The 16,518-nt window shown below is 37.5% G+C and overlaps 4 protein-coding genes across 4 annotated transcripts; 1 reads left to right on the forward strand and 3 right to left on the reverse strand.

The window, feature by feature from the left end:
- Positions 1 to 1,197: 1,197 nt before the first annotated feature.
- Positions 1,198 to 6,216, reverse strand: GCK72_022322 (uncharacterized protein; the record flags this gene model as incomplete). Its single annotated transcript, XM_003106974.2, has 11 exons — positions 1,198 to 1,291; positions 1,342 to 1,946; positions 2,010 to 2,114; positions 2,540 to 2,704; positions 3,098 to 3,271; positions 3,637 to 3,783; positions 3,977 to 4,108; positions 4,263 to 4,481; positions 4,691 to 4,768; positions 5,264 to 5,380; positions 6,052 to 6,216. 11 exons carry the CDS (start codon positions 6,214 to 6,216, stop codon positions 1,198 to 1,200), a joined length of 2,001 nt encoding a protein of 666 aa, XP_003107022.2.
- A 1,851-nt stretch (positions 6,217 to 8,067) lies between these two features.
- Positions 8,068 to 10,115, reverse strand: GCK72_022323 (uncharacterized protein; the record flags this gene model as incomplete). The annotated part of the gene is made up of 5 exons (XM_003106908.2): positions 8,068 to 8,242; positions 8,299 to 8,967; positions 9,438 to 9,535; positions 9,588 to 9,812; positions 9,861 to 10,115. 5 exons carry the CDS (start codon positions 10,113 to 10,115, stop codon positions 8,068 to 8,070), a joined length of 1,422 nt encoding a protein of 473 aa, XP_003106956.2.
- Positions 10,116 to 11,170: 1,055 nt separating this feature from the next.
- Positions 11,171 to 12,971, forward strand: GCK72_022324 (uncharacterized protein; the record flags this gene model as incomplete). The annotated part of the gene is made up of 6 exons (XM_053734760.1): positions 11,171 to 11,380; positions 12,076 to 12,300; positions 12,349 to 12,414; positions 12,461 to 12,520; positions 12,597 to 12,716; positions 12,765 to 12,971. 6 exons carry the CDS (start codon positions 11,171 to 11,173, stop codon positions 12,969 to 12,971), a joined length of 888 nt encoding a protein of 295 aa, XP_053578326.1.
- Positions 12,972 to 14,741: 1,770 nt separating this feature from the next.
- On the reverse strand, positions 14,742 to 16,028 carry GCK72_022325 (uncharacterized protein; the record flags this gene model as incomplete). The annotated part of the gene is made up of 3 exons (XM_003107014.2): positions 14,742 to 14,825; positions 14,868 to 14,978; positions 15,033 to 16,028. The coding sequence occupies 3 exons, from the start codon at positions 16,026 to 16,028 to the stop codon at positions 14,742 to 14,744; spliced, it is 1,191 nt and encodes a 396-aa protein (XP_003107062.2).
- Between the last annotated feature and the right edge of the window lie 490 nt (positions 16,029 to 16,518).

Consider the following 16,518-nt stretch of genomic DNA (forward strand, 5'->3'; position numbering starts at 1 on the left):
CTTTTAAAACAACTGTTCTTTTGCAATAAATCTAGTTCATGGATCAAAAAACAAAAAATGGATTTATTCTGAGCATTGGAAGTGTTACAATAAAATCAACATAACAAGAAGATTGAATATGGAAGTGTATCATGAAATATAACAGGAACACCGCAAAAAAGGAAAAAAACATTTAGACTCGATATATGATGGAAAATTGAGAATATTATACATGAGATGGGGAAATGGCAACTTTTGAATGGGAATGAGAAATCATGATTGGGATCTTGGCGACATGGCAACAACGACACAGTTTCTTGGGAGAAATCGGAAAACATAGAAAACATGGAAAAACGAAGAAATCAACAGAATAAACTATAAATGTTGTTTAATTGTAAGGAAAGTGGTAAAACTAAACTTTTAGAAAGAAAACATGTATCAGGGAATGTGATTGGTATGAACAGAACAGATAAAAACTAGAGAATCTGAAGAATATTGGAGAATGGAGTAACAATTGAATGAACACAACATAAAATTCATTAACAAAGCCTGATAATTTGGGAAATAGCTAAAAAGTGGAATACCGATAATGGAGTGAATAAGAATAAATTGAGATAATTGTGATGATGATGAATAATATACGAATTCAAAATGGATAAAAAACAGAGAAATTCAAAAATTAGAACGGGATTCTACAAAACGTTCGCTAGAGTGGAGTACAGAAAAAATGGGTTTTTGGCAGATTAGGTGGGTCTGCGGAAAGCGAGGAACATCAAGAAAAAAGCCGAAGAAATAATTTAACAAGAGATTCGACTTGAAAAAGTAGAGCTCGATTTTTGTAGTTGACAACCTCCAGGCACATTTTAAAAAGTTACAGGACGTCTATGTGAACAGCTCAAAAATCTTGCCTTTTAGCACTGTAAAGGACAACAAATAGGAGAAATGTATTTGACGATTGATAACTTCTTAGAATGTGCCCGTACAGAAAAGCCGTCAACTACTAAAATGAAAGTCTACTTGTGATTTATACAGTCGATATATAATTGATTCTGTGAGACAACCAGTGCGGCAGTGTCACACTTGCAAAGTTGACCGTTTTTAACTAAAAACTGCAAGTGTCTCATTCAGAGGCAGGTAGACATTGTAGCGACAGGTAAAAAAGGCTTACAATTTCTGCATTGATTACTGTAGTGGAAAGCAGTGATTGAATTCGGCTAATCAATTATCCTCGACGACTCCTTTGAGGAAGAAGAGGGCCGTGGTGACCCGCACCTTCCCATCGATGTAGCTGGTCGCGGGGAATGGAATATATCTGAAAACAAACAATGAAAATGGTGCAGGGCACTTCTGTATCTGACTTACTCCTTGGCACGAATTTCAAATGATGATCCATAAGCCTTTCTCTTGAATGCTTGCACGAAACTCTTCCATTCGTCGGCAAACTTCGAGATAACGGTTACGTTGAACACTCTCAAGTGGTTTCCTCTCCACTTCTTAAAGAGGAGGTTGAATGTGAACAAGTTCTTGGAATCCAGCTCAATAGCTTTGCATGACTTCCACTGCTCCGTCTTCGAAAGCTGCCGAAGAGCTCCGTGAGTGAAATTTCCTTGGATGGAAATCTTTTGGAGAGTTGCTGGATCGATGTACGACATCCATCGAGCCAGCATTCTCCCGTTGATGCATTTAGTGTTACGTGTTGTCGTTATCTTCAGATTCTTTACTTTGATTGATCCTTTGGCAATTTTATTGTTTTGTAGCATGTCCATTACGCGCCAGATCTGCTCCGTGGAAACACTCATCTCCCATGTGTGAGTTGCCTGACTTCCTCTTTGTAGAAGCAGAATCAGTGCAGGAGTGAGTTCGGGGATTCGACCGCCAAACATTTCCAAAATTCTCGGATCGAATCGGCGGCACTCTTCAGTCAAACGTGCCATATATTCTTTCATTCCAGCTTCTCTTTCCTCTTCCTGTTGAATAATTCAAATAAGGGTTTCCATTGTTTTAAGAGAAACACATTTTAAAACACTTACCCAGCGTTTCCACTTTTCATCCGGTACTTTAACGCAGTTTCCAACCCACTCCGCAGGTTCCACGACCTCAACGATTTGGTGCTCGAATGGAGGCGCATCCGCTGTCTGGAATTCAAATAATAAATGAAGTGCTGTACTAATTATCTGCCTTACAATTGAACTATAACTATACACCTGATTTTGTTTTGTGAATACAGGGAAACACGAATTCTGTTTTGATGTTCAATATATTACATGGGGACACCACTGTTCCAAAATTTGAGATTTTTTGAAATGAAGAGATTTAAAAAGCCAGGTAAGAAAGAAAATCCAAAAAATCGAAAAATGAATATTCCGAACTTTGCTTCAAGACGATTTTTTCTTTTCTCTGGCTTTCTGAATCGATTCATCAAAAATCATAAATAATGGAATAGTGGTGTCCCTTTTCAATATCTACCAATTTATAATAAATGTTGAGGGTTCTGCTGTAAAAAACCATGAGTATAATTATACTTAAACAACAATATATGCCAATAAAATCACATTCTCACCAGTTCTTCAAATTCTTGTGGCTCCTCCTTGATGTGAACCGAGAAAACATCCATAACCGGTGATCCTCCTGGTTGAAGCAGCAAATGCGATCGATGAGAGTCGTCGTCTGTTCCATGGAATGGCACTGGCGTCGTGATGTCCTCGAAGACTCTTTGATTATCAGACTGAAAATGAGATCTAGATTAAAATTTAATAAGCGAGTCGGCCGGTGTCGACACGTTCTGGCCCCGGTTTGCAAGTATGGTTTTTGTAGTTGACTACTTTTTGGAAAAGAGCCTTTTAGTAAGTTAGAATTCATCAACAATACCGGAAAAAAATATGTCATATTTAGCCTTTCTCAATAGAAAATTCCCAAGTTTGAAAAAACACTTTCTCCCTCGAATCGACCCATTTCAGTGAATAATAGTGCGATTTTCGAGCTGTCCATTTAAAATTACTATAGCTATCTAAGAAGTGCACGTACAGGAAAGTTGATAACTACAAAGATGAAGCTTTTCAACAGAAAACGGCCACGTCCATAACTTCTCGACCGATACTGTATGGAACCCCATTCTCACCTGTTCATAATAATCTTGTGGCTCCACCTTGATGTAAAGCGGAAAGACATCAGTGACCGGTGATCCTACAGGTTGAAGCAGCAATTGCGGTTGGTGGATAGCTTGATAGTCCACGGCTTTTTCTTGGAGCGGCACCGGCGCTATGTATTCTTCGACTCTTCCTTGATTTTCGAACTGGAATAGAAATCCAGATTAAAATGTAATAAAGTTTATCAGTTTTTAAGCTTGATACCTTTTAAAAATAATGAACAGCCTTAAATCTCAATGATAATTCTGAATTTACTTGGTTGTTCGCAGTACTGCCAATCGAAACGCAAGTTCTTGTTAGAAAATGTTAAATTTAATAAGTGTGTCACCGTCTCAGTTTTCGCATCACAACGTCAATTGTGTATGCATTGAATATTCAAAAAAAGAGCATTGTTTTTTAGCTGACCACTTTTGTACTAAACTTCCTAGTATGTTTGAGACCATTTATGTAAACAACTCAAAAATCTTCAGTTTTAGCCCCAAAAAGAGTAAAATTTTGCGAAAATGCTTACTTGTTCATCATAATTTTGAGGTTCTTGCTTTATTCCAGCTATCTGAAAAACAGCAGGAACCAGTAAAGCTTGTGGAACTAGCTGTTGGACTGGTCCTTCGAATTGACCTGTCTCGGAGAATTCCTTGACGATTCCGTAATTATCAATCTAAATAGGTAATCTAGACTAGCATTGGTTTTATAAGCTTCATTTCTAGAAAATATCATGAACAAAAAACCCCCTAATTTAAATGGTCACTCCCATTCTGACAATTCATGATTTTTAAATTTTTTCCAAAACTTTGTTCTAATGATTTTTTGAATTATTATTTTCTTCCCCTTTTCTAGTTTTTCGTCAGTACCTCATGTCCAAAAAATTCCTGTTTTATATCTCTCGGCGGCATAGGAATATTTTGGAGAAGGTGGTTTCTGAGCGGAGCGCTTGTTGCAGCTAAGGAAACTGGATTCCAACGAGCTCCAGAGATTTCGGCACCCTGAAAGTTAAGTTGGATTGAAATTGAAGACGAGAAGATTCCTCCAGTTTTAGTTTTGGTATGTTTCAAAATGAGAAAACTAACAAGTATCTTGAGTGACTCTTATAATTTTACCATATCTCACTTGTCTTCAATTACATTCCCAACTGTTTACCTCATTTTCCTGCGGTTCCAATTTCACTGCTCCTGGCCTGTATGAACCACCAACATGGATAATGCCGTATTCAAATTCCCTGTTGATTATGGCGATTTCTTCGGCACCAGTTAGGAATCGTGATGGTGCAACATCTTCTTCCTCAATTTTGATGTTCTTTTTCAAGATCTGACTTCTGGTGCGTCCTGCAACGCTATTGGCTGGGGGAATGTGGAGGATCTAAAAATATATATATTGACATTCATAGTGAATCCTATTCTAGCTTTAGAGACTACTGAACAAGTTAACCAAATTTTCTTGTGAAACCATAATGTACCTGAAACAAGTTGATAGCTCTCAACTAGTGTTAGAGGTTTCACAGTAAGATATTTCTCAACTTCCAAACTTCTCGAGCTATTCTTTTTCTCTTACATGGTGAATATACTTACATTCAATTCTCCTTCCTCGGCCTTCACTTCGCGTTTTGGGCGACCGCGACCTCGTTTCGCTGGAGGAGCGTCGCGGCTCTGAAACCAAACTTAATTTTTGATTTGCATGGAGCATTCAGAAGCTATTGAACAAGTCCACCAATTTTTTTCAGAAAAAGCAAGCGGGAAAGAGAAACCTCTCTTAGAGTCATGTTAGAAAATCTGTGGCGACCTATGGGGCCTCTAAGTACCAAAAATCGCTCGTCGTCGTGCAGTTTTTTCATTTCGCCAGAAGTTCTCCTCATCGTTCACGGGAAAGAAATATTTTCAAAAAATTTCAGGTTAAAAAATTGAAAAATAAACATTCACATGCGGACGAGAAGATTTTCTTTTGAAATAAACGGAAAAAATGCACGACGAGGAGCGATTTTTGACACTTTGAGGTCCCATAACTCGGTTCAGACTGGTTTTCAGGCATAGTTCCAGGATACTTCTGTATTTTTCCTGATTTTCTGAACTGATTCATCTAAAAAAATTTTGATGTCCCTTTTCAAGAGTTGAAATAAAATTCCCTCAATTTCCAAATTTACTTACACTTCCTCCTTCATCTTCGGCCAGCACAACACGTCGTGGGCGACCGCGACCACGTTTGGCTTGTGGTGGTCGCGACATATCATCCTCCAGGTTGGCGACTGGACGATTGTGCTGGCTCTGAACAATATTAATTTTTTGTTTGCATAAAGAGTTCAGGAACTACTGAACAAGTGAACCAAAGTTTCTCGTGAAACTTGTTCAAATGGGACACCACTATTCCAAAGTTTTAGAAGTTTTGATAAGAATCGATTCGGAAAGCCAAGCGCAAATTCTTTTGGAGCCTTGTTCGATAAACAGTCTGTAGCGAGTTATGAGGCTTCAAAGTGCCAAGAATCGCTCGTCTTTGTGCAGTTTTTCAGTTAATTTCAATAGAAATCCTACTCGTCGTGCACGTAAAAGGAATGCTTTGAAACATTTCAAGTAAACCTCTGAAAAATGAACAACCACGTGCAGACGAGGAGAATTTCTATTGAAATGAACGGAAAAGTGCACGACGAGGAGCGATGTTTAACACTTTGAGGTAACTTAACTCTTTCCAGACTGATTTTCCGACAGGGCTCCAAGATGATTTCTTCTTTTCCCTGGTTTTCTGAATCATTTATATCAAAAAAATCAAGAACTCTGCACAATTATTCACAAAGTTTTTTGAAAATTTTGGAAATTTTTCAATCAAAAAAAGTCAAAAACTGACTTTTACCGACATGAAAACATAGTCAGAAATTCGACTTTTTTTGGCCGAACGGGTCTCGAGGTGTTCTTCTTTTTCTCTACTCGATACATTTACTTACATTTGCTCGTCTTTCTCCGGCCCGTTCCGCTTTTCTTGGACGTCCGGGACCACGTTTGGCCGGTGGTGGTGGAGCCAAATTATCATCATCCATCTCGGGCTCCTCCTCTTTCACTTTCACTTGTCCTGCGACACCTCGTTTCTTGTTTTCATTCGATTTCGACATTATTTTTAGAGCTGAAATGGAAAAATTTGATGAGAAGTAGAACATAATATATAAATGCGAAGCCAAACAGTAAAATATCAAAGTATTAAAAAGGTTGAAATGCGGTAAAAATCAGAAATAAATGACTTAAACATCGAATTAGCGCGACTATTAGCACACATCACACTTGAATGGATAGTGTGTAATTGCAAATAATGTGAACGGTCCGACGTTGTCGACGCGAGGGGGTCAGTCATGACCCCCCCTCTAATCTGCCAAAGAAAACGAGGGGAAAGAGTATAAGAAAGTCAGAGGTATAGAGAGGTACGTGCAACACACAAACTGACCGCACGCCCGTTGGGACCTCGTTGAGACGGTTTGTCGATCGGTGTCGAGGTTGCGCAAAAGCAGCTGTCCGATTGCACAAGTACTACAGAAAAAAAATGGCCGTCTTTTCCTCTAGATTCACAAAATAGCTTGCTCTAGGTACGATATACAGTACCGGTCAAAATGATATCATATTTTGCATTTTTCAATAAAAATTGTCCAACTTTGAGAGTGTGTCATGATAATTCTGATTGTTCCACCAAAAAAGTTTTTGATGGGTCTTACAGATCAAAAGTAGAATTTCATTTTTGTAGTTGACATCTTCTTTGTACGGACACTCCCTAGAGAGTTATGGTCATTTTAAGACGGCAGCAAATCGCACTATTTTGAAATAAAATTGGTGTACTTGAGAGAGAAGTTACTTTTTCCATATGTCTGGTGCGTCCGTGCAAAAAAGTTAACAACTACTTGTAAAATTGAAATTCTACTTTTAATCTGTATGATCCATTAAAACCTTTCTTGATGGGACAATAAGTGAACCATGACGGTCTTTCAAAGTTGGACATTTTCAACTGAAAAAAAGCAAAATATGATATTTTTTGAAATTTACTGTGCTCAATATGTTTTGTTGTTTCTACAAAAAACTTTCAGTTTTTGGTGTTTCACACAAAGTAGTTGTTGAAACGAATGTTATTCTAGAAGTCATAATTGACTCATGAGTGCAGTTTCAGTTCTTCATTTTGTAATTTATTCAACCCTTTTCAATTTTCAATCTTTTACAATTTGCACTACGCCGACGTATTCACACGTTTTCTTATTGACAGTCTGCAATGGGACCAAGTCCTTTCGAACATAACGTCATTTCAATCCCATTCTTTGTCATTTCAGCTCGAAACCTCATATTTGAAGCTTGTTATTGATAATTTTCGTATATTCTGATTACATGGTTTAATTTGATCACAAAAATTTGAAGGAATCACAAACAAGTGGGTGAACACAAATATTTTGGAGAGTGTTTTTCAAATGTGAGATTGGGATGTGAACAACAAAAGGGGAAACGGGGGGAAAACACCAATTAGGTGAAAAATGACGGAAAACGGGGACGGGGGGGGGGGGTTGAAAATCGGGGTCAAAGAATTATAAAGAAATGAAAAGTTGGATGAGAACTTGTTGAAAAAAAGAAAAATCACGTTGAAATTGGGGGGAACTGGGATAAGGGACACATTTTCAGAAATCATCGTGATAAGTCAATATCCAAAGAGTTGGGGGACAAGAAAAGTGACTGCAAGTAGGGATAATTGGGATGGTCAAGAGAGAATGGTTCAGAAGATATTTCAAAATTATGAAAAATACAGGGAAAGAAGAACATTTCGATGGTTGGGGTCAGACAGTCAAAAAAAACAGAGTCAATATCCAAAATGTTGGGGAACAAGAAAAAGGATATTGGGGTGTTCAGGAGGGAATGATCCAGAAGATATATCAGAATTATGAGAATGATGGTTTGGGTCACACGGGAACGGTAAATTTATCAGAAGCTCAAGTAGATCACTTCATATCAATATCGGATGAGGAATCGTGCGACTCCGCTTGTTCCCAGCTATCAGCATCCACTCTCACAACAATTCCAGTAACAAAATCTGAGGCCGCGTAGACGTGAACTCTCTGCAGCATGTTCTCCGTTGGAGTAACAGTGTAATCCGCGGTTCTGCTCTTGCTCGGTCTGAAAAGTTAAAGCAAAATTATTATTTAATACTAATTGTTAATGTTTCAACTAACCCTCTTTGGTTTCCCGAACGAATTTCATAGTAAGAATTCAAAGGCTTTAGTTTGAAACCATTGATGAAACTGTAGCATTCCTTTGTGAACATGAAACTTCCTTGAATATTGAAAATTTTCAGTTCAGTGCCAATCCAATCCTCCATAATATTGTTGAAAGCAAACAACTGTTTGGTATAAATCTCGATGCTGTTGCAAACCTTGAAATGAATACTATGTGAAATTTCTTGGAGCCGGCTGTGAGCCATCTTGGCGTTAATTGTGATCTTCTCCAGACTTTGAAGTCCCAAATAATCCATAAACTCCACAAGGTCGTGAACGCTTCTGATTTCATTTATGCTTGGTGAGAAGATATTCACGTGCTTAACCTTGATTGTCAGTCTCTCCACACCAAAATGTTGCAACCCACGAATGACCTTCTTGAGTTGCCCGAAGCCATCTCGAGCGCATGACAAGTTCAACTGCTGAATGTTCACATTCGGGTTCATCAGAATTGAGACAGTGTTAAAAACTAGACGTCTCCATGGAATCGTGTAGCTCGGCGTCAACACTTCCGACACTCTGACACTACATGAGGTAGCAGAGACAATGATATCCAGTGTGGTGCAGCAGAGAGGCTCGGAGTCGATGATTCTGGCGTCGTTTTGAGACACTTGACGTATGATGCATCTGGAAGAGTAGGATATGTTTTAACGTCTTTTAAAATGGACACTGCAGTCTCCCTAGCATAGTTGTCCAGAATCCGGATTCCGGAATTCCGGAATTTTGGGTTTTTTCATTACGGTTCCGGATTCCGGATTCCGGAAAATGAATAAGTTCATTCCTGTTCCGAATTCCGGACTCCCGTTTTTTTAATTTCCGATTTCCGGAATACGGAAAAAACACTTGGTTTTTTGCAAATCATTCGGAGTTCCGGTTTTCCGAAATTCCCAGCTTCCGGGTTTATTTCATTTCAGTTCCGGATTCCTGATTCCGCATTTTAAAAACTTAACTTCGTTTCCTGATTCCGGAAATCGAAAAATGCCATTCCGTACAACTATGCTCCCTAGTACAACAGCAATCAGAGTCATGATTCAGATACAAGTCAAATTTCAATTGTCTATGTTCCTAACCATAATGCTCTAAAGTTGTTCACTTACTTGTCAGTCAAATTCAAGTACCCAAAAAGGTGAGACTTGACACTGTCTGGCATCCCATCCCATGTTGGTGAATGAATTTCTCTGAGTGCTTCCGGAATCTAAACATAAATATATGTATGAATTCGAAATCTGAAAAATTCCAATTCTTACCAAGTACTCCCGACCAGCCATCATCCCAACCATGGTTGGTTCCTGTGCGCGTGTACGATAAACAATCTCTCTGGGCACCTGATTGAGGAATGAATGCTCAGCTATCTCTTGCTTGATTTGTACTCCCTCTAGAGGCTCGGTTTTGATCCGATAATTACCCTGAATAGTAGATCGGTTTTGTTGCAACTGGTGAAACTGAAGGACAATATCTTTCAGTGTCAGCCCCTATAAAAAATTTTAGTTCAAATTATGTTATTATCTTGTCATGGTAACCTGATTTCCCACAACTCCCGGTTCTTGCTTAATAGTGACTCCACGGAATCCATGTTGACTAGCCAAGAGTTGTAAAGAGTTGGGCGTCTGGCGCAAGAATTGCGCAGGAGTCATGTATGGTTGCGGCGTGTGACCAAAATCATCTTGTGGCTCTTCTTTGATTCTTTTGTTAGCAATTTTTCGGTTTCTCGGATTAATTGGGTTTTGTCTAGCAGCTGCACCACGTCCTCGTCTGCCTCTGGCAGGCCGTTCCATTTCAGCAGCTGAAAAGTTGGTAAAATTTTAATTTTGGGTGGGATTTTAGGCAAAAAAAGACTTTCGAAACAGAAGAGCTCAAAAATTGATTAGAAAAGAAATAGAGAAAGGGCGTGCATACTCAATAGTGTGAAAAAAGGAGAAAAGGAGAAAAAGAGAAAGGACATAGAACACAGATTATGAGACAATAATAAAGAATAAGAGAGTGGCAGAAGGTGTTGAGCTAGCTGGTGGACAGTGGACGGAAGAGTAGAGAGATGTATATGTAGATATGTATAATGCACAAGTACACAGACAAATGAGATGTGGGTGAGCACTCAACATGATAAAAACCTCTAATCTATGTATCCACGAGGGGATGAAGTGAGATGAAAAACCTATTCGTGTGTTAAAATAATTGGAATTGGAAAAGGAAATGAGGGAAAAAAGGAAGAAGGGATTTATGAACTGAACTGCAAAATACATTAAATACACACATATATATATATATATATATATAATTTCATATACTTAAAAGCAACACTGAAAATTTAATGCCGTTTTTGTAACACAATTTTCTGAAATTTTTCGAAAATTTAGAGTAAAAATGCTTAAATTATCATACATATTTACCTTTTCATTAAATTTTGAATTTTTATTCGAAAACTTTTTTTTCAAAAAATTTCCAAAACACCATAAAAATTTCAAAAATGTTTCAAAAAATGTTTCGAAACGGGCCGGGCTGAGAATATTTTTGATTTCGGCCCGGCCCGGCCCGTGACAAGTCTGGAGAAAAAGAAATGCCTAATTGCTCTTTTTTGCTTTTCGGAAATATAAAATTTGTAATATCTTTTACAATCAATATGACCTTTATGTTTATCTTTCGTGTGAATGAGCGCTCCACAGAACACCAGATGGTTCTTTTCAATCGAGGTCATTATTTCAAAGCTTTTCGTCACACCACATGACATGTTTGCCAATCGTTTCCATTCCACTTTGAGAACAACTGTCCTCTGCCAGTAGTTTTTCAATTTTTTGTTTCTAGCTTACTATACATTAGTTTTCAGAATAAAAACATGCCGAATCTTAATGAATTGGTAGCTGAATTTCTAATTAATGACGCGAAACTTACCCAATTCACACGAAATCTAATAGAAAATTACGAAAAATTACGATTAGAGCTGATCAACAAAGATAGGGAAATAAAGGACAAAAGAGAAAAGATTCGGCGACTGGAAGCGGAGGTTGCAAGAATCAGAAACGTGAAATACAAAGTGGCAAATGTGGTGAGTTTTGGTGAGAACGAAAATAGAGATGATTAGAAAAACATCTAAACATGCAATTTTTGCTGAAATTTTTAAACTTTGAGGGTATTTCGTGGTTGCATACCCGACCCGGGCCTTGTTAGCAAATTAAAGGCAGAGCCGAAAGCCTTGGCGACAAAGTTCAAAATTCAAAACTTGTCTTTTTTTTTTGAATTTTTTTTCGCGAAAACGTCAAATTTTCCATTACCATTCAGAATTAGCAAAGATTGGCATGTATAAATAAATAAATATATCTATATATGGCCCGGCCCAAAGAATCGGGTATTTTGGCGCCAAAGTTCAAAATTCAAAATTTATCAAAATGTTTGAATTTTTTGCGAAATAGTCACATTTTCGACAACATATCACTCAGAATTATGAAAAAAATTCTGAAAAATTATTAGAATTGTTTTTATTTTCGATAAAAATTGATCCATTTTGAAAAAAGTAGTCCATTTTTTGAAGCCGGGCCTTCAAAAAAATTTCCAATACCCTACTCGGGCCTTCGGGCCTTTTCGGGTGTTGCCAGGCCGGGCCTCACCTTGACAAATATGAAAAACTTGGGGCAATTAGTGAAAACTTGGCACATCTTTAAAATTTGTCATTTTTTCCGTTTTTTAAAAATTTAATGTTAAAAGCCAATTCTTGAACTCTTTCAAAAAACCTCAATTATTCAGATTACCACTCACCCCACTCCCATAAACCAATCATGTTTTTATAATGCGTTGGTTATTTCCGCCAACACACCGCTCGCCGAGGAGGACCAAGTGCAATACCCTCTCATCAAATCTGTTAATTGGCTGTATGCGCCTAAGCTCGGCGTAGTCTCAGCAATTAATATGCGTGAGCGGTTGGAGCCGCAAGAGAAAGGAGAGGATAAGGAAAACGAGATAGAGACAAAGGTAAGAAAGTTGAAAAGCGAATAAAAAACAAGGAAATATGATTTTCAGCTGGGACAGTGGTGCAGTTTCCTTGTTGAGGACCTTCGAACTGATGAGGAACTTCGGAGCTTCACTGTGGGTCCTAATAATTTTGGAAAACTTTTATTTTGAAATGTTCCAGAAACTGTCATTCAATTCTCTGGTGGTCAAAGACCTGAGTGTCACAGAGCCGTGCAGGACAGTGAGAGTTGAGAACGAAAAGTTAATAGTAGGTTGAAATTAAAGTTCTATATCATAATTCAAGCCACTTTTACCAGATCTTAACCGTATTGGAAATTGAGACCTCTAAACTGTTCGAGGAGGCAGCTGTTTATTTGGAAGACGAATTTTTGAATAAAATTAATTTTCCAGCAAACTTGAGGAAAAAACTGTTCGATGTGAGTTTGGTACTTTTAAAGTATAGTAATTTTTCTCTTTAATTTAAGTGCAAAATGCAACAGTTTAAAGTATTTCAGAAACTCTCGCCGCAATATTTACTCAAGGATCAGCAATATTTACTCAAGCTCAAAGTGAAAATTGTTTTGAGAGAAAATTGGCAAGAACTGTTTGTCCACGATCAAAATTGGGCATTATTCGAAGTTGAACATGTCTGTTGTGCTGCTGTCAATTCTCGCGTAATTTTCTTCTCGTGAATGTTTTTTCCATAGGGAACCAATTGTTTTTATTATGTTTCTAGAATTGCAAGTTCTCTTTGATTTGGTTTATAGAAAAGTTAATTTTCGCACTACCACCACCTGCCTATGTATTCATGTCTTCTTTCATTAAATGCTCTCTTCTCTCCCTTTTTTTTTGTTCGTTTCATATCCCTTTTCTTCTTCTTCTCCTTCTCTCTGTTTCACCCTCGTGTTCAAAAATTTCTATCTGTTCTCATCACGTGAATGAAAAAGGCGCAGTTGTCCATCTGGCCTACTTTTTTGTTGTTAAAATGACCACTGTCTCTTTTTTGTTGTTGTTTATGTTCTAGGAACATTTTTTCTGTGTTTTATGTTTTGATTTCTTTTTTGTTTATATGAGTTGTTTGTTTCGAGAAAATAAAGATCACAAGTAGCAAATTGTAAAAAATTATAACAAAGTAGCATACATACAAAATGGTGAATTTACAATTTATTGACAATCCGTTGACTTCTTGGAAGTTCTGACTAAACTGATAAGATGATGTAGGAGACACCGTGTTAACATAGAACATCTGGTGTGTGGTTGACGCGTTTTGTTTTTTGGATTGTTAGTGAACTGGATAAACGATTTAAAATCATCATTTACATTTATACTTGTATTTACGAGATATCCCAGTTTTTCAGATCTCCTGCGCTTGTTCTTGTGCAGTTACAGTACCTTCAAACGGTTTTCAAATTTGGCTGTTGCCAGTGGGAAATGACTATGTTTGATACTATATTTCGGTATCAATTTATTTTCCGATAAACATAATTTAAGATGGGCTGAACAGAGTAAATAGCACATCATTTTTTAGTTGACCACTTTTTTGTAGAAACACTACCATGAAAGTTACAAGTTGTCAAAGTGAAAAACTTCAAAATTACGCTAATCTGCACTGATATGAAATTAGTCGGTTTCGGGAAGAAATTACTTTTATACCTATTATGTAACTAGCGTGGTAGTGTTCTTACAAAAAATAATCAACTACAAAAATTATGTGCTATATTTGTTCTGTCCAAACCACACAAAATAAAATTCGTCGGACAATCAAGTGACACCAAACTATACCATCAAAGTTGGTCATTCTGCACTGAAAATAGCCAAAGTGGATAATCGGTCTCTTCACAGTTATATTTCATAAAAAACAGGACGAGTTGTGTTTATTCAATTTTGCGTGTTCATCATTCAGACTTTTCTAAGTTAACATTGAAATATTACGAAAATAAGATATTTCTCTTTCTCGGTGTTCTTATGTTACTATATCAATTCATGTAGCACATTACTCATGTTCCTTTTCAATTTGTTCCGTATTTCTTTTTTGTTCTCCCCGACGCCCCCCCCCCCTCCCGTTTCTTTTGTGTTACCTCGTAAATTTTTGTTGCGTCCCCTTCTTTTTTCTTCTTGCTTTTCTTCTGAGCAATGTTTTTCTTACATGTTAATCATGCCATTAGAATCTCAATAACATTTTCTAATTGAAATAAATTATTTAGTTTTTTGTGTTAGAAACCAGAATAAGTAACAAGGAAGACAAAATTGTAGAGCAAAAAATAGGAACAATTTTATTTTCACGCACCCAATTCAGGCTCATTGTGCTCAGTCATAAGTAAATAGTTGCAAAATGAAATTTTCCGAGTAAAATATTTTATTATTTGAAAAGGATGTTACAAATAACAGGTTGTGAAAATCAAGCAGTTGCTAGACAAGCATTTATCAGAAAGTCAGTTGCGAAGCATTGCAAATTGATCGAATCAATCCAAGTTTTCCAACGAATATTCAAAAGGTTCTTCAAAAAGTTGATCGCAGTTGCTAGACTTTCTTGCGGTGTTCAATTTCTGAAACTCATTTTTGTTTTCTGTCCGAACTACAAAAATTACCTCAACAAATCGTTTAGCGGTATCTTCTCCGCATACTTGTTTGGTTATCTTCAATGCTTTTTTTACCAAGATTGTTAGGTTGAGATAAGTACATTTTTTTTGATTCGACCACTGTAAAACAAATATCACGAACTTGCTACAAAACATTGTATTTTGAATACTCACATTATCCGTAGTGATCGAATAAAAAACTGCGTCAATAACTCGTGCTGATTCTTGTGTTTCTGCAGTAGTTCCGCTCCCCTTCAGAATATTCGAACAGTTTTCATCAATAGGTTTAACTGCCGGAGGAAAGGTAGATAATTTTGTGGTGGTTGATTCTGCGGGGGTTGACGTTGCTGGTGCTCCAGTAGAGGGTTTTGGCGATCCTTCTGTGGATTGAGATACTGAGGGTTGAGTTGTTGGCGAGACAGTCGTGCTTGGAATTGAGGGAGCTGTGACGGTGGTGGCTGGAAGGCTAGGAGTTCCTTGAGGTGCTGTGGATGGTGGGGTTGTAGGCTCAGTAGTTGTTATGGTTGTAGGCTCAGTAGTTGCTACAGTTATAGTGGATGGTTCGGTTGTGGTTGTAGGCGCAGTAGTTGTTACAGTTGTAGTGAATGGTTCGGTTGTGGTTGTAGGCGCAGTAGTTGTTACAGTTGTTGTGGATGGTTCGGTTGTGGTTGTAGGCTCAGTAGTTGTAACGGTTGTAGGCAAAGTAGTTGTAACGGTTGTAGGCTCAGTAGTTGTAACGGTTGTAAGCTCAGTAGTTGTAACGGTTGTAGGCTCAGTAGTTGTAACGGTTGTAGGCAAAGTAGTTGAAACGGTTGTAGGCTCAGTAGTTGTAACGGTTGTAGGCAAAGTAGTTGAAACGGTTGTAAGCTCAGTAGTTGTAACGGTTGTAGGCAAAGTAGTTGTAACGGTTGTAGGGTCAGTAGTTGTTAAGGTTGTAGGCTGAGTAGTTGTTATGGTCGTAGGGTCAGTAGTTGTTAAGGTTGTAGGCTGAGTAGTTGTTATGGTCGTAGGGTCAGTAGTTGTTAAAGTTGTAGGCTGAGTAGTTGTTAAGGTTGTAGGGTCAGTAGTTGTTAAGGTTGTAGGCTCAGCAAGTCCTTGAAATGATAATGATTCCAGGAATGGGAAGGAAACTGCCGAAACAACCAGAATGGAGAATATTGGCCAGAACATGATGACTGGAATATGAAAATCCCCATCATTAGTTCTACTTATATACAAAGAACAAACAAAAAGAAAGGAATGCGAAGGTTCCATGTTTTATTGGTTTTTTTTCGGTATTGTTTTCAGTGAAATTAAAAAAATTCCGCTATGTTTTTGTAGATGACGTTTTGTGTTAGGTTTAATTAAACTTTGAGTCATATCAGTTTGATGAAATTTTATCTGTATCTGGAAATAGGAACGTTTGGTTCCTGATTGGAATTGAAGTTTGATCACTAAAAAAACAAATGTTTCGAAGAACGAACATTGTAAGTTTTAATTCGTTACAGGTCGGATCAAACATTTTTTGCAAGTCACATTTTAAATAGCCCCAATTTAAGACTTACTCACTAGAATTCATTAAAATACATAAAACAGAATTGGTACACATGTCGAAAATGCAATATTCACACGACTTGAGGAGTAAAAATGAAACTATTTCCGAAATCAAAGGTCGTCGATT

Source organism: Caenorhabditis remanei, chromosome X, assembly GCF_010183535.1.
Source record: "Caenorhabditis remanei strain PX506 chromosome X, whole genome shotgun sequence".
Classification (NCBI taxonomy): Eukaryota; Metazoa; Nematoda; class Chromadorea; order Rhabditida; family Rhabditidae; genus Caenorhabditis; species Caenorhabditis remanei.